The following is a 23,453-nucleotide window of genomic DNA, read 5'->3' on the forward strand; positions in this document are numbered from 1 at the left end:
CATTCAGAACCTCCTCTCTCGGTTTTCTATTACCCTCCCTGTAATGTATTGGTTGATATTTTGAATGAAAGAGTATTGAGAATGATGTCAGTTCACATGGTGCTGAATCTAGTCGTCAACTGAAATTCATGCTCAAGAGAGACACCTGCTGGTGGTGTTCAGCAGTGCAGGTAAAGGTTAACCATTTCATTGGAATTCCCTTGCATGATTGTTTACATGAATATGAAATATGACTTTAAGTGCTTAAAAAAACACACACACACACACACACACACACACACACACACACACACACACACACACACACACACACACTAAACTGTTCCAGAGAAATACACGTACTGTTTTATTTTAGGGAAGGGTGCTCCAATGCCCACATCAAAGGAGACTACCAGCGCATCGGGGATGTCATGCTGAAGCATCTACAGGGACTAAAGGTGTGTGCTCCTCTTTCACATTTTTATTGCACTTGTTATGTACTTCACTATGTATCTGCACCTCTCCTCGATGAACAAATATATGCTGCCTTGTGTGAAGTCTGCCTGTAGCCCTACCCTGCTCCAGGGGACTGCTCTGTGGCTGACCCTATGCTGCTCCTAGCCTGTCGTATGTGTGTGATATGGTCATACAAATATGTTTGTTCTACTCTACTTTGTTCTACTCTATTTATTCTACTCTCTACTTTATTATATTCTACTCTACTCTATTCTGCTCTATTCTACTTTATTATATTATATTCTGCTCTATTCTACTCTACTTTGTTATATTATATTCTACTCTTTTCTACTCTATTCTGCTCTACTTTATTCTATTCTTCTATATTCTACTATATTCTGCTCTACTTTATTCTATTCTATTATACTCTATTCTACTCTATTCTGCTCTACTCTACTCTATTCTGCTCTATTCTACTCTATTCTATTTTGCTCTATTCTATTCTACTCTATTCTGCTCTACTTTATTCTATTCTACTCTATTCTGCTCTATTCCACTCCACTTTATTATATTCTGTTATACTCTATTCTACTCTACTCTATTGTGCTCTATTCTACTCTACTCTACTATATGCTGCTCTACTCTACTCTATTCTGCTCTATTCTACTCTACTTTATTATATTCTACTCTACTCTATTCTGCTCTATTCTACTCTATTCTGCTCTATTCTACTCTATTCTATTCTGCTCTATTCTACTCTACTCTATTCTGCTCTATTCTACTCTACTTTATTATGTTCTGTTCTACTCTATTCTACTCTACTCTATTCTACTCTACTCTACTTTATTATATTCTGTTCTACTCTATTCTACTCTACTCTACTCTATTCTGCTCTACTCTACTATATTCTATTCTGCTTTATTCTGCTCTATTCTACTCTATTCTGCTCTATTCTACTCTACTTCATTCTGCTCTATTCTACTCTGTTCTACTCTATTCTACTCTACTTTACTATATTCAACTCTACTCTATTCTGCTCTATTCTATTCGACTTTATTATATTCTGCTCTATTCTACTCTATTCTACTCTACTCTATTCTGCTTTATTCTGCTCTATTATATTCTACTCTATTCTACTCTATTCTATGCTACTCTATTCTACTTTATTATATTCTACTCTATTCTACTCTTTTCTACTCTACTTTATTATATTCTACTCTACTCTATTCTGCTCTATTCTGCTCTATTCTACTCTACTCTACCCTACTCTAATATATAATTTTCTAGCCACTGACAGCCCACCTCCAGAAGCACTTGGAGGCACTGGTGGAGCTGGAGAAGGCGTGCCGGGGCTCCCGGCGGCTGGAGGTGCTGGTCCGGGACTTTGAGCTGCAGAAGGTGTGCTACATCCCCCTCAACGTGTTCATCCTCCGGCCCCTGCACCGCCTCATGCATTACAAGCAGATCCTGGAGCGCCTCTGCAAACACTACCCCCCCGTACACGTGGACTTCAGGGACTGCAGAGGTAACTGTTACTGTTCTGTACACAGTCAGAACTATCAGACTGAAGCAGGCTATCTAGGACCTACTGGTGCAGTTGAGGGCCTCATTTTGCAGTTGAGGGCTTTCTGGTGCAGTTGAGGGCCTCCTGGTGCAGTTGAGGGCCTCCTGGTGCAGTTGAGGGCCTCCTGGTGCAGTTGAGGGCCTCCTGGTGCAGTTGAGGGCCTCCTGGTGCAGTTGAGGGCCTCCTGGTGCAGTTGAGGGCCTCCTGGTGCAGTTGAGGGCCTCCTGGTGCAGTTGAGGTCTATGACATCATAAATGAGTGTTGTTTCTAATTGAATGGCCTCTCCTCTAGCTGCACTGGCAGACGTGTCAGAGGTGGTGTCCCAGCTCCATGGAAGCATGATCAAGATGGAGAACTTCCAGAAGCTGCTGGAGCTTATGAAGGATTTGATTGGCATCGACCATCTAGTCACTCCAGGGCGGGTGAGTTCAAGGAGAGACCGGACTCCATCCCAAATGGGACCCTATTCCCTATATAGCGCACTACTTTTGACCAGGGCCCTATTCAAAAGTAGTGCACTATGTAGGGAATATCCCCATATCAACAGTTTGCAGAAGCTAGTTTGAAGCACTCCTTTTGTTTTGTCAGTCGTTTTATGTCTTTCTGAGTTGTTGTCTTTCTCTGAGACCTGACTTGGGATGTTGTGATTGACTTGGGATGTTGTGATTGACTTGGGATGTTGTGATTGACTTGGGATGTTGTGATTGACTTGGGATGTTGTGATTGACTTGGGATGTTGTGATTGACTTGGGATGTTGTGATTGACTTGGGATGTTGTGATTGACTTGAGGTTTTGTGATTGACTTGAGGTTTTGTGATTGACTTGGGATGTTGTGATTGACTTGGGATGTTGTGATTGACTTGAGGTTTTGTGATTGACTTGGGATGTTGTGATTGACTTGGGATGTTGTGATTGACTTGAGGTTTTGTGATTGACTTGGGATGTTGTGATTGACTTGGGATGTTGTGATTGACTTGGGATGTTGTGATTGACTTGGGATGTTGTGATTGACTTGGGATGTTGTGATTGACTTGGGATGTTGTGATTGACTTGGGATGTTGTGATTGACTTGAGGTTTTGTGATTGACTTGGGATGTTGTGATTGACTTGGGATGTTGTGATTGACTTGGGATGTTGTGATTGACTTGAGGTTTTGTGATTGACTTGGGATGTTGTGATTGACTTGGGATGTTGTGATTGACTTGGGATGTTGTGATTGACTTGAGGTTTTGTGATTGACTTGGGATGTTGTGATTGACTTGAGGTTTTGTGATTGACTTGGGATGTTGTGATTGACTTGGGATGTTGTGATTGACTTGGGATGTTGTGATTGACTTGGGATGTTGTGATTGACTTGAGGTTTTGTGATGGACTTGGGATGTTGTGATTGACTTGGGATGTTGTGATTGACTTGGGATGTTGTGATTGACTTGGGATGTTGTGATTGACTTGAGGTTTTGTGATTGACTTGGGATGTTGTGATTGACTTGGGATGTTGTGATTGACTTGAGGTTTTGTGATTGACTTGGGATGTTGTGATTGACTTGAGGTTTTGTGATTGACTTGGGATGTTGTGATTGACTTGAGGTTTTGTGATTGACTTGGGATGTTGTGATTGACTTGGGATGTTGTGATTGACTTGGGATGTTGTGATTGACTTGGGATGTTGTGATTGACTTGGGATGTTGTGATTGACTTGGGATGTTGTGATTGACTTGGGATGTTGTGATTGACTTGAGGTTTTGTGATTGACTTGGGATGTTGTGATTGACTTGAGGTTTTGTGATTGACTTGGGATGTTGTGATTGACTTGGGATGTTGTGATTGACTTGGGATGTTGTGATTGACTTGAGGTTTTGTGATTGACTTGGGATGTTGTGATTGACTTGGGATGTTGTGATTGACTTGGGATGTTGTGATTGACTTGGGATGTTGTGATTGACTTGGGATGTTGTGATTGACTTGGGATGTTGTGATTGACTTGGGATGTTGTGATTGACTTGAGGTTTTGTGATTGACTTGGGATGTTGTGATTGACTTGGGATGTTGTGATTGACTTGGGATGTTGTGATTGACTTGGGATGTTGTGATTGACTTGGGATGTTGTGATTGACTTGGGATGTTGTGATTGACTTGAGGTTTTGTGATTGACTTGGGATGTTGTGATTGACTTGGGATGTTGTGATTGACTTGAGGTTTTGTGATTGACTTGGGATGTTGTGATTGACTTGGGATGTTGTGATTGACTTGGGATGTTGTGATTGACTTGAGGTTTTGTGATTGACTTGGGATGTTGTGATTGACTTGGGATGTTGTGATTGACTTGGGATGTTGTGATTGACTTGGGATGTTGTGATTGACTTGAGGTTTTGTGATTGACTTGGGATGTTGTGATTGACTTGGGATGTTGTGATTGACTTGAGGTTTTGTGATTGACTTGGGATGTTGTGATCGACTTGAGGTTTTGTGATTGACTTGGGATGTTGTGATTGACTTAAGGTTTTGTGATTGACTTGGGATGTTGTGATTTGTGTTTTTTTCAGGAGTTCCTCAGGTTAGGCTGTCTCAGCAAGCTGTCTGGAAAAGGACTCCAGCAACGAATGTTTTTCCTGGTAATCTCTGCAATTGATCTGAGATTGACATCTGAAATAAGTTACTAAACAGATTATTCAGTGATCTCACAACATAGAAGGTTATGACAAGTAGAGCTCTATGTTTAACCTCCTCAGTGGGAATGGCTTTGTCCAAAATGCCTCAAAGACGACGGCTTCCTTAACTTTCCACACAGCTGTTCACTGTTCAGCCAGAGTCCCTCTTTGTTATTGTAGGGCATCTAATGAGGCCAAGACTCATCTGAATCACGATTCATGTAAGAAACAGATTGAATGTAATCCAGTTGGATCAGGTGTATCCCTGACAGAGCTAATGTATTTACTGAGCCACAAACATTCAGTCAATGTTCTGTTTGTGTGACGTAAATAAAGGTGGTAGAGCTATTAATGACCAGTCAATGATTGAAGTCTCTGTTTTCTTGCTCTATGGTGATAGTTCAATGATGTCCTGTTGTATACGAGTCGAGGGATGACGGCAACGAACCAGTTCAAAGTGCACGGGCAGCTCCCTCTCTATGGCATGACAGTACGTCTCTTTTCTTCCCCTCTCTTCCCCTCCCAGCCTTGTGCCCTGCCTTGGAGCACAGCACAGTAGAGTACAGTAGAGTAGAGTACAGTATATTACAGTACAGTACAGTAGAGTAGAGCACAGTAGAGTAGAACACAGTAGAGTAGAACACAGTAGAGTAGAGCACAGTAGAGCACAGCATAGCAGAACACAGTAGAGCACAGTAGAGCACAGTAGAGCAGAGCACAGTAGAGCAGAGTACAGTAGAGTAGAGCACAGTAGAGTAGAGCACAGTAGAGTAGAGCACAGTAGAGCACAGTAGAGCAGAGCACAGTAGAGCACAGTAGAGCAGAGCACAGTAGAGCACAGTAGAGCAGAGTAGAGCACAGTAGAGCACAGTAGAGTAGAGCACAGTAGAGCACAGTAGAGTAGAGCACAGTAGAGCACAGTAGAGTAGAGCACAGTAGAGCACAGTAGAGCAGAGCACAGTAGAGCACAGTAGAGCAGAGCACAGTAGAGTAGAGCACAGTAGAGCACAGTAGAGCACAGTAGAGCAGAGCACAGTAGAGCACAGTAGAGCAGAGCAGAGCACAGTAGAGTTTAGTAGAGTACAGTAGACTAGAGCACAGTAGAGCACAGTAGAGCACAGTAGAGTAGAGCACAGTAAACCACAGTAGAGTAGAGCACAGTAGAGCACAGTAGAGCACAGTAGAGCAGAGCACAGTAGAGTACAGTAGAGTACAGTAGAGTAGAGCACAGTAGAGTTCAGTAGAGTACAGTAGACTAGAGCACAGTAGAGTAGAGCACAGTAGAGCACAGTAGAGCACAGTAGAGTAGAGCACAGTAGAGCACAGTAGAGCAGAGCACAGTAGAGTACAGTAGAGCAGAGCACAGTAGAGCACAGTAGAGTAGAGCACAGTAAAGCACAGTGGAGTAGAGCACAGTAGAGTACAGTAGAGCAGAGCACAGTAGAGCACAGTAGAGTAGAGCACAGTAGAGCACAGTAGAGCACAGTAGAGTACAGTAGAGCAGAGCACAGTAGAGTAGAGCACAGTAGAGCACAGTAGAGCACAGTAGAGTAGAGCACAGTAAACCACAGTAGAGTAGAGCACAGTAGAGCACAGTAGAGTACAGTAGAGCAGAGCACAGTAGAGTAGAGCACAGTACAGTAGAGCACAGTAGAGCACAGTAGAGGAGAGCACAGTAGAGCACAGTAGAGCAGAGTAGAGCAGAGCACAGTAGAGTAGAGCACAGTAGAGCACAGTAGAGTAGAGCACATTAGAGCACAATAGAGCACACTAGAGCACAGTAGAGCAGAGCACAGTAGAGTAGAGCACAGTAGAGCACAGTAGAGTAGAGCACAGTAGAGTAGAGCACAGTAGAGTAGAGCACAGTAGAGTAGAGCACAGTAGAGTAGAGCACAGTAAAGCACAGTAGAGTAGAGCACAGTAGAGTACAGTAGAGCAGAGCACAGTAGAGTAGAGTACAGTAGAGCGCAGTAGAGCACAGTAGAGCAGAGCACAGTAGAGTAGAGCACAGTAGAGCACAGTAGAGCAGAGCCCAGTAGAGCACAGTAGAGTAGAGCACAGTAGAGCACAGTAGAGTAGAGCACAGTAGAGCACAGTAGAGTAGAGCACAGTAGAGTAGAGCACAGTAGAGCACAGTAGAGTAGAGCACAGTAGAGTAGAGCACAGTAGAGCACAGTAGAGTAGAGCACAGTAGAGCAGAGCACAGTAGAGTAGAACACAGAGTGCCGTAGAGCAGAGTACAGTAGAGCACAGTAGAGTAGAGCACAGTAGAGTAGAGCACAGTAGAGCACAGTAGAGTAGAGCACAGTAGAGCACAGTAGAGTAGAGCACAGTAGAGCACAGTAGAGTAGAGCACAGTAGAGCACAGTAGAGCAGAACAGAGTGCCGTAGAGCAGAGCACAGTACAGTACAGTAGAGTAGAACACAGTACAGTAGAGCTGAGTACAGTACAGTAGAGTACAGTAGAGCAGAACAGAGTGCCGTAGAGCAGAGCACAGTACAGTACAGTAGAGTAGAACACAGTACAGTAGAGCTAGTAGAACACAGTACAGTACAGTACAGCAGAGCAGAGTACAGTACAATAGAGTACAGTAGAGTAAGGTAGAGCGGAGTAGAACCCAGTGGAGTAGAGTAGAACACAGCAGAGTACAGTAGAGTACAGTGCAGTATAGTACAGTAGAGTAGAGTACAATAGAGTTTAGTAGAGTACAGTACAATAGAGTACAGTAGAGTGCAGTACAGTAGAGTAGAGTGCAGTAGATTACAGTAGAGTGCAGTAGAGTAGAGTAGAGTAGAGTAGAGTGCAGTCTCTCTTTAACTCCCACCATCTGTCTCTCTCTTTAACTCCCTCCATCTGTCTCTCTCTTTAATTTCCCTCCATCTGTCTCTCTCTTTAACTCCCTCCATCTATCTCTCTCTTTAACTCCCTCCATCTATCTCTCTCTATAACTTCCCTCCATCTGTCTCTCTCTTTAACTCCCTCCATCTGTCTCTCTCTTTAACTCCCTCCATCTGTCTCTCTCTTTAACTCCCTCCATCTGTCTCTCTCTTTAATTTCCCTCCATCTGTCTCTCTCTACAACTCCCTCCATCTGTCGCTCTCTTTAATTTCCCTCCATCTGTCTCTCTCTATAACTCTCTCCATCTGTCTCTCTTTAACTCCCTCCATCTGTCTCTCTCTTTAACTTCCCTACCATCGTTCTCTCTCTTTAACTTCCCTACCATCGTTCTCTCCCTCTCTCACACAATCAGTCCTTCTTTCCCAAAGGCAGATGTACCCTCTCATGCCTCATGTGTTGACTGTGCCTGTTATGTTCCCAGATCCGGGAGAGCGAGGATGAGTGGGGTGTGCCTCACGCCTTCACCCTGGTTGGGCAGCGCCAGTCAGTAGTGGTAGCAGCAAGGTGAGGCTATGGTTCGATCCAGCTCGTCTCTGGAATAGTCTTCAAACACTCGCCAGTAGACCTACAGGTTATGGTATGAAGATGTTCCCAATAAAGTGGTTGGTGAATCGGCAGGAGGCCTGTTCCATCAGCAGAGTCAACGAGGCCTTTATATAATCACAAAGACACATTCATTATTTATACCGCTCCCTTACCCTTATAAAAATAACGGCATGAAATATTTATCAGGCTGGTTAATTATTTTATTTTTTTAAAATGTTTTTACAGTAGTATAAGCTGTTGTGTTTTCAGAGTAGTATAAGCTGTTGTGTTTATACAGTACTATAAGCTGTTGTGTTTTACAGTAGTATAAGCTGTTGTTTTTACAGTAGTATAAGCTGTTGTGTTTTACAGTAGTATAAGCTGTTGTGTTTTTACAGTAGTATAAGCTGTTGTGTTTTACAGTAGTATAAGCTGTTGTGTTTATACAGTAATATACGCTGTTGTGTTTTTACAGTAGTATACGCTCTTGAGTTTATACAGTAGTATAGCTGTTGTGTTTTTACAGTAGTATAAACTGTTGTGTTTTTACAGTAGTATAAACTGTTGTGTTTTTACAGTAGTATAAGCTGTTGTGATTTTACAGTAGTATAAGCTGTTGTGTTTATACAGTAGTATAAGCTGTTGTGTTTATACAGTAGTATAAGCTGTTGTGTTTATACAGTAGTATAAGCTGTTGTGATTTTACAGTAGTATAAGCTGTTGTGTTTATACAGTAGTATAAGCTGTTGTGTTTATACAGTAGTATAAGCTGTTGTGTTTTTACAGTACTACAAGCTGTTGTGTTTTTACAGTAGTATAAGCTGTTGTGTTTTTACAGGAAGTATCAAGTCAGGTGGTATGACTGTTTGCACTGTATGTCCGGTTTGAGTGTAACCGATGTGAAATGGCTAGTTAGTTCGCGGTGGTGCGCGCTAGCAGCCTTTCAGTCGGTGACGTCACTTGCTCTGAGACCTTGAAGTAGTGGTTCCCCTTGCTCTGCGAGGGCCGCGGCTTTTGTGGAGCGATGGATAACGATGCTTCGTGGGTGACTGTTGTTGATGTGTGCAGAGGGTCCCTGGTTTGCGGGGACGGACGTAAAGTTAAACTGTTACATTCTTTTCCGCAGCAACCAGTGATCCGGGTCAACAGCATCAATGTAACAGTTTAACTTTACGTCCGTCCCCTCGCCCCGACCCGGGCGCGAACCAGGGACCCTCTGCACACATCAATAACAGTCACCCACGAAGCATCGTTACCCATCGCTCCACAAAAGCCACAGCCCTTGCAGAGCAAGGGGAACCACTACTTCAAGGTCTCAAAGCGAGTGACGTCACCGATTGAAACGCTATTAGCGCGCACCACCGCTAACTAGCTAGCCATTTCACATCGGTTACATGGGCATCTGTGCATTCCATTCTCTCTCTCTCCCTCTTCCTCTCCTCTTCTTCTCTCTCCTTTCCTTTTCTCTATTTCACTCTCTCTCTTTCTCTCCCCCCTCTCTGTCTCCCTCCCCCTCTTTCTCTCCCCCTCACTCTTTCTCTCCCCCTCACTCTTTCTCTCCCCCTCACTCTTTCTCTCCCCCTCACTCTTTCTCTCCCCCTCACTCTTTCTCTCCCCCTCCCTCTTTCTCTCCCCCTCCCTCTTTCTCTCCCCCTCCCTCTTTCTCTCCCCCTCCCTCTTTCTCTCCCCCTCCCTCTTTCTCTCCCCCTCACTCTTTCTCTCCCCCTCACTCTTTCTCTCCCCCTCCCTCTTTCTCTCCCCCTCCCTCTTTCTCTCCCCCTCCCTCTTTCTCTCCCCCTCCCTCTTTCTCTCCCCCTCACTCTTTCTCTCCCCCTCACTCTTTCTCTCCCCCTCACTCTTTCTCTCCCCCTCCCTCTTTCTCTCCCCCTCCCTCTTTCTCTCCCCCTCCCTCTTTCTCTCCCCCTCCCTCTTTCTCTCCCCCTCCCTCTTTCTCTCCCCGTCCAGTTCCCTGTCAGAGAAGGAGAAGTGGATGGAGGACATTACTGTGGCCATTGTCCTGGCGGAGAGCATCAACGGTCCTACGTCTGACCGCCTGGCCAACAGTCTGACAGATAACAGTACGTTGGCTACCCTGGAGCTTGGGCATTGGGCACACTGTATAGGAACGCTAATAGTGTATCCGACAATCATCCAACCCCATGAGTAATTGCTGAATTCTCCCTCTTACTGGGCTTCTTTGCACAGACAGTTCATCTTCTTCTAGAAACTTCAGAGCCAGAATGGGCCAACCTTTAAATCTGCATAGAGCTTCAATAGCTCAAACACAATGTTACAAATTTATTGTTTATAAAGCATTGATTTGAAGGATGTTCTTTTTTTTATATACATCCTGTCTGCATGTCTGTACTCACAAACATAGTCACTGTGAAGTACTGTGCTACTATTGATCTCGTCTGGTTTTACAGTAGGATCCAACTTCCCACGTTGTTATAGTGTGTATCTTGGAAGTAACCGCTTCCTGAATTTCCCAGAATCCCTAACAGAGGACTCCTGTGCAGAGGCGGAGTCTGAGGACGACCTGATGGCGTCGCGCACCTCCCTGGAGAGGCAGGCCCCTCACCGTGGTAACACCACTGTGCACGTGTGCTGGCACAGGAACACCAGCGTGTCCATGGTGGACTTTAGCATAGCCGTGGAGGTACCAGAACCAGAACCAGAACCAGCCCTGACCTGCTCTGGCTTCCCCAGTCTCTCTCTCTCTCTGTCTCTCTGTCTGTCTGTGTATCTATATCTGAGTGTGTTTCCTCACCTGGGAACAGTGTCCTCCTGAGCAACAACCTCTCTGTCATGGCCTTATGGTGTTATTTGGACGTTGTGTTACCTCAGTGATTTGTCATTGTATTACCTCAGTGAATTTTCTTTATGTTACCTCAGTGATTTGTCATTATATTACCTCAGTGATTTGTCATTGTATTACCTCAGTGATTTGTCTTTATATTACCTCAGTGATTTGTCATTGTATTACCTCAGTGATTTGTCATTGTATTACCTCAGTGATTTGTCATTGTATTACCTCAGTGAGTTTTCATTGTATTACCTCAGTGATTTGTCATTCATTGTATTACCTCAGTGATTTGTCATTATATTACCTCAATGATTTGTCATTGTATTACCTCAGTGATTTGTCATTGTATTACCTCAGTGATTTGTCATTATATTACCTCCGTGATTTGTCATTGTATTTTACCTCAGTGATTTGTCATTATATTACCTCAGTGATTTGTCATTGTATTACCTCAGTGAGTTGTCATTGTATTACCTCAGTGTCACAATCGTCTTGATATGAGTGAGAGGACCAAGGCGCAGCATGATATGAATACATCTTCTTTTTATTTATACGAAGATGGAACACAAAACACTTATTCAAACTAACAAAAACAACAAACGACCGTGAAACTACAAACGCAAGTGCACACACAAACTACTTACGTTCGACATAGACTAGACATATACAATGACCCACAAACAGCTAAAGCCTATGGCCGCCTTAAATATGGTTCCCAATCAGAGACAACAGTAACCAGCTGTCTCTAATTGAGAACCCATTCAGGCAACCATAGACTTTCCTAGACAACTACACACAACCATAGACACAGCTAGATTTCTATACTAAACATAAACCCAACTACTCTAATAAACCCCCTAAACCTTACAACCACCCTAGACACTACAAAAAACACATACATTCCCCATGTCACACCCTGACCTAACTAAAACAATAAAGAAAACAAAGAATACTAAGGCCAGGGCGTGACATAACCCCCCCCTTAAGGTGCGAACTCCGGGCGCACCAGCACATAGTCTAGGGGAGGGTCTGGGTGGGCGTCCGTCCACGGCGGCGGCTCTGGCACTGGTCGTGGTCCCCACCCCATCACAGTCACTACCCGCCTCCGTAGCCTCCTCCAAATGGCCACCCTTCACATTAACCCCACTTGATTAAGGGGCAGCACCCGGACTAAGGGGCAGCACCGGACTAAGGGGCAGCACCGGACTAAGGCGCAGCACCAGGATAAGGGGCAGCTCCGGACTGAGGGACGGCAGCTCCGGACTGAGGGACGGATCCTGGCTGGATGACGGCTCTGGCGGATCCTGGCTGGACGGCTCTGGCGGATCCTGGCTGGACGGCTCATGGCTGGCTGACGGATCTGGCTGCTCATGGCTGGCTGACGGATCTGGCTGCTCATGGCTGGCTGACGGATCTGGCTGCTCATGGCTGGCTGACGGATCTGGCTGCTCATGGCTGGCTGACGGATCTGGCTGCTCATGGCTGGCTGACGGATCTGGCTGCTCATGGCTGGCTGACCGATCTGGCTGCTCATGGCTGGCTGACGGATCTGGACGCTCATGGCTGGCTGACGGATCTGGACGCTCATGGCTGGCTGGCGGCTCTGGCAGATCCTGTCTGGCTGGCGGCTCTGGCAGATCCTGTCTGGTTGGCGGCTCTGGCAGATCCTGTCTGGTTGGCGGCTCTGGCAGATCCTGTCTGGTTGGCGGCTCTGGCAGATCCTGTCTGGTTGGCGGCTCCTGACTGACTAACGGCTCTGACGGCTCGGGACAGACGGGCGGCTCTAATGGCTCTGGGCAGACGGATGACTCAGACGGCGCTGGGGAGATGGATGGCTCAGATGGCGCTGGGGAGACGGATAGCTCAGATGGCGCTGGGGAGACGGATGGCTCAGATGGCGCTGGGGAGACGGATGGCTCAGATGTCGCTGGGGAGACGGATGGCTCTGGCCGGATGAGGCGCACTGTAGGCCTGGTGCGTGGTGCCGGAACTGGAGGCCCCGGGCTAAGGACACGCACCTTCAGGCTAGTGCGGGGAGAAGGAACAGGGCATACTGGACCCTGGGGACGCACATTAGGCCTAGTGCGTGGGGCCGGAACTGGTGGTACCGGACTGGGGACACGCATCTCAGGGCTAGTGCGGGGAGCAGCAACAGGATGCACAGGATTCTGGAGACGCACAGGAGGCTTGGTGCGTGGTGCCGGAATTGGTGGTACCGGGCTGGAGACACGCACCATAGGACGAGTGCGTGAAGGAGGCACTGGTGGTACTGAACTGGGGCGGGGAGGTGGCGCCGGAAATACCGGACCGTGCAGGCGTACTGGTTCCCTTGAACACCGAGCCTGCCCAACCTTACCTGGTTGAATGCTCCCCGTCGCCCGACCAGTGCGGGGAGGTGGAATAACCTGCACCGGGCTATGTAGGCGAACCGGGGACACCATGCGTAAGGCTGGTGCCATGTATGTCGGCCCGAGGAGACGCACTGGAGACCAAACGCGTTGAGCCGGCATCATGGCACCTGGCTCAATGCCCAATCTAGCCCTACCAGTGCGGGGAGGTGGAATAACCCGCACCGGGCTATGAACACGTACAGGAGACACTGTGCGCTCTATTGCGTAACACGGTGTCCGCCCGTACTCCCGCTCTCCACGGTTAGCCTGGGAAGTGGGCGCAGGTCTCCTACCTGCCCTCGGCTCACTACCTCTTAGCCCCCCCCCCCAAGAAATTTTTGGGTAGTACTCGCAGGCCTCCAGCCTTGCCTCCGTGCTGCCTGCTCATATCGCCTCCTCTCGGCTTTCGCTGCCTCCAGCTCTTCACGAGGGAGACGATATTCTCCCGGTTGTGCCCAAGGTCCCTTTCCATCCAGTATCTCCTCCCATGTCCATGAATCCTTGATGCCTTGATCCTGTTGCCGCTTGTCATGCTGCTTGATCCGGGTTTGGTGGGTCATTCTGTCACGATCGTCTTGATATGAGTGAGAGGACCAAGGCGCAGCATGATATGAATACATCTTCTTTTTATTTATACGAAGATGGAACACGAAACACTTATTCAAACTAACAAAAACAACAAACGACCGTGAAACTACAAACGCAAGTGCACACACAAACTACTTACGTTCGACATAGACTAGACATATACAATGACCCACAAACAGCTAAAGCCTATGGCCGCCTTAAATATGGTTCCCAATCAGAGACAACAGAAACCAGCTGTCTCTAATTGAGAACCCATTCAGGCAACCATAGACTTTCCTAGACAACTACACACAACCATAGGCACAGCTAGATTTCTATACTAAACATAAACCCAACTACTCTAATAAACCCCCTAAACCTTACAACCACCCTAGACACTACAAAAAACACATACATTCCCCATGTCACACCCTGACCTAACTAAAACAATAAAGAAAACAAAGAATACTAAGGCCAGGGCGTGACACTCAGTGATTTGTCACTGTATTACCTCAGTGATTTGTCATTATATTACCTCAGTGATTTGTCATTATATTACCCCAGTGAATTGTCATTATATTACCTCAGTGAATTGTCATTATATTACCTCAGTGATTTGTCATTGTATTACCTCAGTGATTTGTCATTTTATTACCTCAGTGATTTGTCATTATATTATCTCAGTGATTTGTCATTGTATTACCTCAGTGATTTGTCATTGTATTACCTCAGTGATTTGTCATTGTATTACCTCAGTGATTTGTCATTGTATTACCTCAGTGAATTGTCATTATATTATGTCAGTGATTTGTCATTGTATTACCTCAGTGATTTGTCTTTATGTTACCTCAGTGATTTGTCATTATATTACCTCAGTGATTTGTCATTGTATTACCTCAGTGAATTATCTCAGTGAATTGTCATTATATTATGTCAGTGATTTGTCATTGTATTACCTCAGTGAGTTGTCATTGTATTACCTCAGTGATTTGTCATTGTATTACCTCAGTGATTTGTCATTATATTACCTCAGTGATTTGTCATTATATTACCCCAGTGAATTGTCATTATATTACCTCAGTGAATTGTCATTATATTACCTCAGTGATTTGTCACTGTATTACCTCAGTGATTTGTCATTGTATTACCTCAGTGATTTGTCATTATATTATCTCAGTGATTTGTCATTGTATTACCTCAGTGATTTGTCATTGTATTATGTCAGTGATTTGTCATTGTATTACCTCAGTGATTTGTCATTGTATTACCTCAGTGATTTGTCATTGTATTACCTCAGTGATTTGTCTTTATGTTACCTCAGTGATTTGTCATTGTATTACCTCAGTGATTTGTCATTCATTATATTACCTCAGTGATTTGTCATTGTATTACCTCAGTGATTTGTCATTGTATTACCTCAGTGAATTGTCATTATATTATGTCAGTGATTTGTCATTGTATTACCTCAGTGATTTGTCTTTATGTTACCTCAGTGATTTGTCATTGTATTACCTCAGTGATTTGTCATTGTATTACCTCAGTGATGTGTCTTTATGTTACCTCAGTGATTTGTCATTATATTACCTCAGTGATGTGTCTTTATGTTACCTCAGTGATTTGTCATTATATTACCTCAGTGATTTGTCTCTAAGCTGTTGGTACTGTCACTTCTGTCAACTGCTACTTATGCCCCTTTGGATCTCACCAGGAAGGGAAAGTAGTACTGTCGTTTGTCATAGATTTAAACAACAGCTCTCAGTGCAGCTGAAGCAGCTTCTACAAGCTCTTTGTTTTCTCTGTTGAATACTGAGCTGAGAGCAGAGCAGACATTAGCAGGAGGTGGGTGAACTGCAAAAGACACTGTTCTCAAGTCAGCCCACTGTTGCTAACTCTTTCCAGTGTGGTTTCCTCATCTTATCTCTACTGTGTCTTTCCAGTGTGGTTTCCTCATCTTATCTCTACTGTGTCTTTCCAGTGTGGTTTCCTCATCTTATCTCTACTGTGTCTTTCCAGTGTGGTTTCCTCATCTTATCTCTACTGTGTCTTTCCAGTGTGGTTTCCTCATCTTATCTCTACTGTGTCTTTCCAGTGTGGTTTCCTCATCTTATCTCTACTGTGTCTTTCCAGTGTGTTTGTGCGCTCCTTTCTTCCCTTCTTCACAGCCGTGGCCTCACCGTTAGCTCCTCTTGTGTATGTGTGTGTTTACACCTACTCAGTCTTTGTGTCTCTGTCCTTCCCTCCCTCTCTCTCTCTCTCTTCTGTGTGTCCGTCTGTCTGTCCTCCGTGCTAGAGGAGCCTTGTCCAGTCAGTGACTCAGAGGCCCCCCTCTCGGGGCCCTCGGGGCCCAACAGTGGCCAGGGCCCAGTTCCTTTGTCTCTTATTTGCTGGCATCGAGTTCACAGCGTCTCCTTTAGTGATTCCTGCAGGAGTCTGGAGGTAAAGGATCCAGCGAGAGAGGAGAGGCCTCCTCATCGCATTGTAGAATTACTGTCCTCGCGTACTATCACCATATCTTCTTCTTTGAGGTTGTTGGTGAAAAGTGTAATTATTTTGTGTAAAATTTTTCATCTGTTAAGACGTACAAATGAACTAAGAGAAATTACTGGTAGCCTGCAATGGTGGTCCTGTATGACTCAGTTGGTAGAGCATGGCGATTGTGGGTTCGATTCCCGGGGCCACCTACATGTAAAGATGTATGCATGCATGACTGTAAATCTGCTAAATGGCATATATACACTGAACAAAAAATATAAACGCAACATGCAACAATTTCAAAAATTTTACAGAGTTACAATTCATGAAAGGAAATCAGTCAATTGAAATAAATAAATTAGGCCATAATCTATGGATTTCACATGACTAAGCAGGGGCCTAGGATGGCATAGGCCCACCCACCTGGGAGCCAAGCCCACCCACTGGGGACCCAGGCCCAGCCAATCAGAATGACTTTTTCCCCCACAAAAGGGCTTTATTACAGACAGAAATAGTCCTCCTGTCAAATTCTCCTACGATGGCTTTGGAAGTGGCTTATGGTAGAGAAATTAACATTAAATGATCTGGCAACAGCTCTCGTGGACATTCCTGCCGTCAGCATGCCAATTGCATGCTTCCTAAAAACTTGATACATCTGTGGCATTGTGTTGTGTGACAAAACTGTACATTTTAGAGTGGCCTTTTATTGTCCCCAGTACAAGGTGCACCTGTGTAATGATCATATTGTTTAATCAGCTTCTTGATATGTCACACCTGTCAGGTGGATATATTATCTTGACAAAGGAGAAATGCTCACTAACAGGGATGTAAACAAATTTATGCACAAAATTTGAGAGAAATAACCTTTTTGTGTGTTTGGGAAATTTGTGGTATCTTTTATTTCAGCTCATGAAACATGGGACCAACACTTTACATGTTGCGTTTATATTTTTGTTCAGTATTCAACGATGGCTCAGTTTACAGTACATGCTTTTTATCACCACTAGATGGCAGTACATGCTTTTTATCACCACTAGATGGCAGTACATGCTTTTTATCACCACTAGATGGCAGTTGTTCACTGTGACCTTAGAGGTTCAGTGACTTTAAACTGTGGCTGGAGGCTGACTGTTTATAGCTGTACTTACCTCAGATAAACCAATGTTAGGAGTGAAGAGGCCCCAGGCTTAATCACAGTGGGTTTATTTACAGAGCTGACAGTACAGCACATATGCATGAACTATTCTTTATACATTCATATAGTTAAATAAAGGTTAAATAAAAAACGTTATTTATATATAAATGTTTGTTGATATTGCCTCTCTTTGTTTAGATTTTTGTCATAATATGTCCTTTTTACACAAATGAAGTTCACTGATTGTAAATTGTTGTTCTACTGTAGAATCAGCTGTCAGGAAACCTGCTGAGGAAGTTCAAGAACAGCAACGGCTGGCAGAAACTCTGGGTGGTCTTCACCAACTTCAGCCTGTTCTTCTACAAGACCCACCAGGTGAGCACCATCTCATCAGGTCTGCCCTGTCCATGTAATCTGATTCAATATGATCTAAATGAAGGTGAAACTGATCCTAGATCAGCACTTCTACTCTGAGACACTTGGTACATACGGCACCAGAACTACAGGAATGTGTTCTGGGGAAGGAGATCCCCCTCCCCTTCTTCCATGTAGTCTGTGAAGGCCTGAAGTACAGCAGTGTGTGTTGGGGCAGACCCTCCCCTCCTTCCATGTAGTCTGTGAAGGCCTGAAGTACAGCAGTGTGTGTTGGGGCAGACCCCCTCCTCCTTCCATGTAGTCTGTGAAGGCCTGAAGTACAGCAGTGTGTGTTGGGGCAGACCCCCTCCTCCTTCAATGTAGTCTGTGACGGCCTGAAGTACAGCAGTGTGTGCTGGGGCAGACCCCCTCCTCCTTCCATGTAGTCTGTGAAGGCCTGAAGTACAGCAGTGTGTGTTGGGACAGACCCCCTCCTCCTTCCATGTAGTCTGTGAAGGCCTAAAGTACAGCAGTGTGTGTTGGGGCAGACCCCCTCCCCTCCTTCCATGTAGTCTGTGAAGGCCTGAAGTACAGCAGTGTGTGTTGGGGCAGACCCCCTCCTCCTTCCATGTAGTCTGTGAAGGCCTGAAGTACAGCAGTGTGTGTTGGGGCAGACCCCCTCCTCCGTCCATGTAGTCTGTGAAGGCCTGAAGTACAGCAGTGTGTGTTGGGGCAGACCCCCTCCTCCTTCCATGTAGTCTGTGAAGGCCTGAAGTACAGCAGTGTGTGCTGGGGCAGACCCCCTTCTCCTTCCATGTAGTCTGTGAAGGCCTGAAGTACAGCAGTGTGTGTTGGGGCAGACCCCCTCCTCCTTCCATGTAGTCTGTGAAGGCTTGAAGTACAGCAGTGTGTGTTGGGGCAGACCCCCTCCCCTCCTTCCATGTAGTCTGTGAAGGCCTGAAGTACAGCAGTGTGTGTTGGGGCAGACCCCCCCCCCCCTCCTTCCATGTAGTCTGTGAAGGCCTGAAGTACAGCAGTGTGTGTTGGGGCAGACCCCCTCCTCCTTCCATGTAGTCTGTGAAGCCCTAAAGTACAGCAGTGTGTTTTGGGGCAGACCCCCTCCTCCTTCCATGTAGTCTGTGAAGGCCTGAAGTACAGCAGTGTGTGTTGGGGCAGACCCCCTCCTCCTTCCATGTAGTCTGTGAAGGCCTGAAGTACAGCAGTGTGTGTTGGGGCAGACCCCCCCCCCCCCTCCTTCCATGTAGTCTGTGAAGGCCTGAAGTACAGCAGTGTGTGTTGGGGCAGACCCTCCCCTCCTTCCATGTAGTCTGTGAAGGCCTGAAGTACAGCAGTGTGTGTTGGGGCAGACCCCTCCCCTCCTTCCATGTAGTCTGTGAAGGCCTGAAGTACAGCAGTGTGTGTTGGGGCAGACCCCCTCCCCCCTCCTTCCATGTAGTCTGTGAAGGCCTGAAGTACAGCAGTATGTGCTGGGGCAGACCCCCTCCTCCTTCCATGTAGTCTGTGAAGGCCTGAAGTACAACAATGTGTGTTGGGGCAGACCCTCTCCCCTCCTTCCATGTAGTCTGTGAAGGCCTGAAGTACAGCAGTATGTGCTGGGGCAGACCCCCTCCTCCTTCCATGTAGTCTGTGAAGGCCTGAAGTACAACAATGTGTGTTGGGGCAGACCCTCTCCCCTCCTTCCATGTAGTCTGTGAAGGCCTGAAGTACAGCAGTATGTGCTGGGGCAGACCCCCTCCTCCTTCCATGTAGTCTGTGAAGGCCTGAAGTACAGCAGTATGTGTACCCCCCCCCCCCCCCCCTCCTTCCATGTAGTCTGTGAAGGCCTGAAGTACAGCAGTGTGTGTTGGGGCAGACCCCCTCCTCCGTCCATGTAGTCTGTGAAGGCCTGAAGTACAGCAGTGTGTGTTGGGGCAGACCCCCTCCTCCTTCCATGTAGTCTGTGAAGGCCTGAAGTACAGCAGTATGTGCTGGGGCAGACCCCCTCCTCCTTCCATGTAGTCTGTGAAGGCCTGAAGTACAGCAGTGTGTGCTGGGGCAGACCCCCCCCCCCCCCCCTCCTTCCATGTAGTCTGTGAAGGCCTGAAGTACAGCAGTGTGTGCTGGGGAAGACCCCCTTCCCTCCTGCTCATTTCAGATCCGTGTTCCATGTAAGAATATCTCTAGCCACTTTAATAATAAAAAATTGGATGTAATAAATGTATCACTAGCCACTTTAAACAATGCCACTTTATATCATGTTTACATACCCTACATTACTCATCTCATATGTATATACTGTACTCTATACCATCTACTGCATCTTGCCATCTTGATGCAATGTATCACTAGCCACTTTAAACAATGCCACTTTATATCATGTTTACATACCCTACATTACTCATCTCATATGTATATACTGTACTCTATACCATCTACTGCATCTTGCCATCTTGATGCAATGTATCACTAGCCACTTTAAACAATGCCACTTTATATCATGTTTACATACCCTACATTACTCATCTCATTTGTATATACTGTACTCTATACCATCTACTGCATCTTGCCTATGCCGTTCGGCCATCGCTCATCCATATATCTATATGTACATATTCTTATTCATTCCTTTACACTTGTGTGTATAATGTAGTTGTTGTGAAATTGTTAGATTACTTGTTAGATATTACTGCACGGTCGGAACTAGAAGGTACAAGCATTTCGCTACACTCGCATTAACATCTGCTAACCATGTGTATGTGACAAATAAAATGTGATTTGATTTGATTTGAATATCCAATCTCTCTGTGGGATTTCAGATCCGTGTTGCATGTCAGAATATCCCATCTCTCTGTGGGTTTTCAGATCCGTGTTGCATGTCAGAATATCCAATCTCTCTGTGGGATTTCAGATCCGTGTTCCATGTCAGAATATCCCATCTCTCTGTGGGATTACAGATCCGTGTTCCATGTCAGAATATCCCATCTCTCTGTGGGTTTTCAGATCCGTGTTGCATGTCAGAATATCCCATCTCTCTGTGGGATTTCAGATCCGTGTTCCATGTCAGAATATCCCATCTCTCTGTGGGTTTTCAGATCCGTGTTGCATGTCAGAATATCCCATCTCTCTGTGGGTTTTCAGATCCGTGTTGCATGTCAGAATATCCCATCTCTCTGTGGGATTTCAGATCCGTGTTCCATGTCAGAATATCCCATCTCTCTGTGGGTTTTCAGATCCGTGTTCCATGTCAGAATATCCCATCTCTCTGTGGGTTTTCAGATCCGTGTTGCATGTCAGAATATCCCATCTCTCTGTGGGTTTTCAGATCCGTGTTGCATGTCAGAATATCCCATCTCTCTGTGGGATTTCAGATCCGTGTTCCATGTCAGAATATCCCATCTCTCTGTGGGATTTCAGATCCGTGTTCCATGTAAGGGAGTCGTACACATTCCCATGCCGGATTATCTGCTCTCACTTTAGGCACAGCTCCCCTGAATCCATTGGAATCACCACCTGAACGAACCAGTGTTAGTTACACAATAGTCAGTTGCTTTGTTTTGGCACATGTTCTACGACCTGTAGCCACTGGGCATTTTGACAGATTTTAGAATAGTGTACATCATCAAAGCATAAAAGTGATGTAAAGTGTATTCGTAGTGAAAGTGAGTAGCTCCATGAAATTCAGAATGCTTGACTGTTTGGTCCTTTCCCCTCTCTCCAGGATGACTATCCGCTGGCCAGTCTCCCCCTGTTGGGCTACTCTGTCACCATCCCCACTGAGTCTGAAAACATCCACAAGGACTACGTCTTCAAACTGCATTTCAAATCCCACGTCTACTACTTCAGATCTGAGAGCGAGTACAACTTTGAGAGGTACAGTACACTTCTGTAGATTTGGTATTGTGTACAGTAGATAGTATATGTGTCTACTGGATATGAAACCCTTTGTCTCTTTCTCTTCGTACAGGTGGATGGAGGTCATTCGCAGTGCCACAGTCTCTGCCAGCCATACCCGCATTCTGAGCCGGAAAGAGTCCCATCCGTACTGACTCAAAGAGCAGGGGGTCTCTCCCTTTCTCCGTGCCTCTTCTCCTCACCACAACCTCCCATAGGTCTGACCACACACAGCCTATCTTCACACTACGACTCCCTCAAGCAGCAAGCTGGCACCACACACTCTTCACTTCTCTGGAATCTGTTGATTTTCTTTTTCTCCATAGATCTGGGACATATGTACATTGAACAGTGTCCTTGCACAATCTTGGTGCTTATTGATGCGGTGACGTGTCTGCTGGTTTAGACTGCAACAGAGACTACATTTTCAGCATTTTTTATACTCTGCTCTGAACCTTTTTTTGTAGGATGTCATTTTATACTGTTTTCTAACGGAGCACATACTATACTTCTGTTTTCACATTCTGTCATTGGATAGTTTTATGGTTGAAACTGATTCTGCTGGGTTTTTTTTACCTGTTTTTTCATTTAGGATATCACTGCATCCTCAAGGTCTTTTGTCTCCTTGTTCATTTTATGGGGAAAAACGAAACAAAACAGCTGCTTTGAGATCCAACAACTTGAGTGTCCAAACAGGTCTACCATTGTCCTAGATTTTACACTGCATTTTTATTATGTCAGTGGGGAGGAGACTTAAAATGTGTTGTTAAACATGCCACATTAAATTACTTTTTTAAAATATAAATATATATAAGATGTCTCTGGAGATTGTGAGTAACCTTGTGAAAACATGGATGATCAGTAAAGATATCCAAATATTTAGTTGTACTATTGACATAACTCTAAAACTACTTATAAAACGATCAGGTTAGTTACCATCACCACTAACGCCATTATTCGCCAAGTATACTGAATATTCCTGTTACATGAGGATCTTTGTCGTGTGGATACCGCTGAGGGTTTTCTGAATAATATTATATTCCACCCTTAATAGTGTGAGACATGATCATAATCTGTGTATTATGAAGGAAACTGTAATGGAAAGCTTTAAAGAATATGCGTGAACCAAAATAGCAACTTTCAGTTCCGAGCACCATTGCCCTTGTTGGACTAGGCTGCCCATATGTAAGAGACATTTACGAATCTAAATGAAATGAACATATGCATATGACAGATAGGGTTTATGAAGTGTAGCATTCGAGAGGGTATTGCGGGTGTGCTGCCAGACAACAGAGAGAGCTCTTTGGGAAATTAAAGCAATAAAAAAAACATTTATTTGAACATTGTATTGTGAGTTTTATTTGCATGGTCCACAATAGTTAACTTCCAATGTTTTGGACCACTTTCACTTCAATGCGCTCTAAAAATATTATTAAAATGTTGTTTCTTGTATGACCCATAGGCGGTATCATTGATCAATAACATAAAGCCTGTTCCGTTGTGCTCGTCACGTTGGCTACTGCCCCCGAAGTTATTGCACTCATGATTTCCATCTGATGAAAGGAGAAATCGAGATAGGCCTCCTAAAAACGAACTTGGTTATTGCCATTTCCTCTTAAAATGTCGAATTTTGAAATGTTGTGTACTTTACTGCATTTGAATTCTACACGTTTAACGCTTAAATATTCAATTCATTGAACAATTAGTTCCCCTATGTGTTACGGCGGTCCTCCTCCTCTTCTACCGAAAAGGAGGAGTAGTGATCG

General features: G+C 45.2%; 1 protein-coding gene across 7 annotated transcripts in view; it reads left to right on the forward strand.

Moving 5' to 3' along the window:
* Nucleotides 1-23,028, forward strand: part of LOC129816694 (FERM, ARHGEF and pleckstrin domain-containing protein 1-like) — a 165,038-nt gene extending 142,010 nt beyond the window's left edge. For 4 of the 7 annotated variants that reach the window (XM_055871473.1, XM_055871472.1, XM_055871471.1 and 1 more), the window contains 11 exons: nt 356-437; nt 1,723-1,960; nt 2,291-2,421; nt 4,544-4,612; nt 5,049-5,138; nt 7,969-8,051; nt 10,038-10,150; nt 10,565-10,731; nt 17,710-17,817; nt 21,515-21,666; nt 21,761-23,028. In XM_055871473.1, the coding sequence (XP_055727448.1) occupies nt 356-437; nt 1,723-1,960; nt 2,291-2,421; nt 4,544-4,612; nt 5,049-5,138; nt 7,969-8,051; nt 10,038-10,150; nt 10,565-10,731; nt 17,710-17,817; nt 21,515-21,666; nt 21,761-21,842 (1,315 nt within the window). In that variant the 3' untranslated portion in view covers nt 21,843-23,028. Of the gene's footprint in view, nt 1-355; nt 438-1,722; nt 1,961-2,290; nt 2,422-4,543; nt 4,613-5,048; nt 5,139-7,968; nt 8,052-10,037; nt 10,151-10,564; nt 10,732-16,125; nt 16,272-17,709; nt 17,818-21,514; nt 21,667-21,760 lie in introns of those variants that run through there. The other 3 variants (XM_055871476.1, XM_055871475.1, XM_055871477.1) reach the window with 3 other exon arrangements.
* The last annotated feature ends 425 nt before the right edge of the window (nt 23,029-23,453 follow it).

This window comes from Salvelinus fontinalis, chromosome 19 (assembly GCF_029448725.1).
Source record: "Salvelinus fontinalis isolate EN_2023a chromosome 19, ASM2944872v1, whole genome shotgun sequence".
Classification (NCBI taxonomy): Eukaryota; Metazoa; Chordata; class Actinopteri; order Salmoniformes; family Salmonidae; genus Salvelinus; species Salvelinus fontinalis.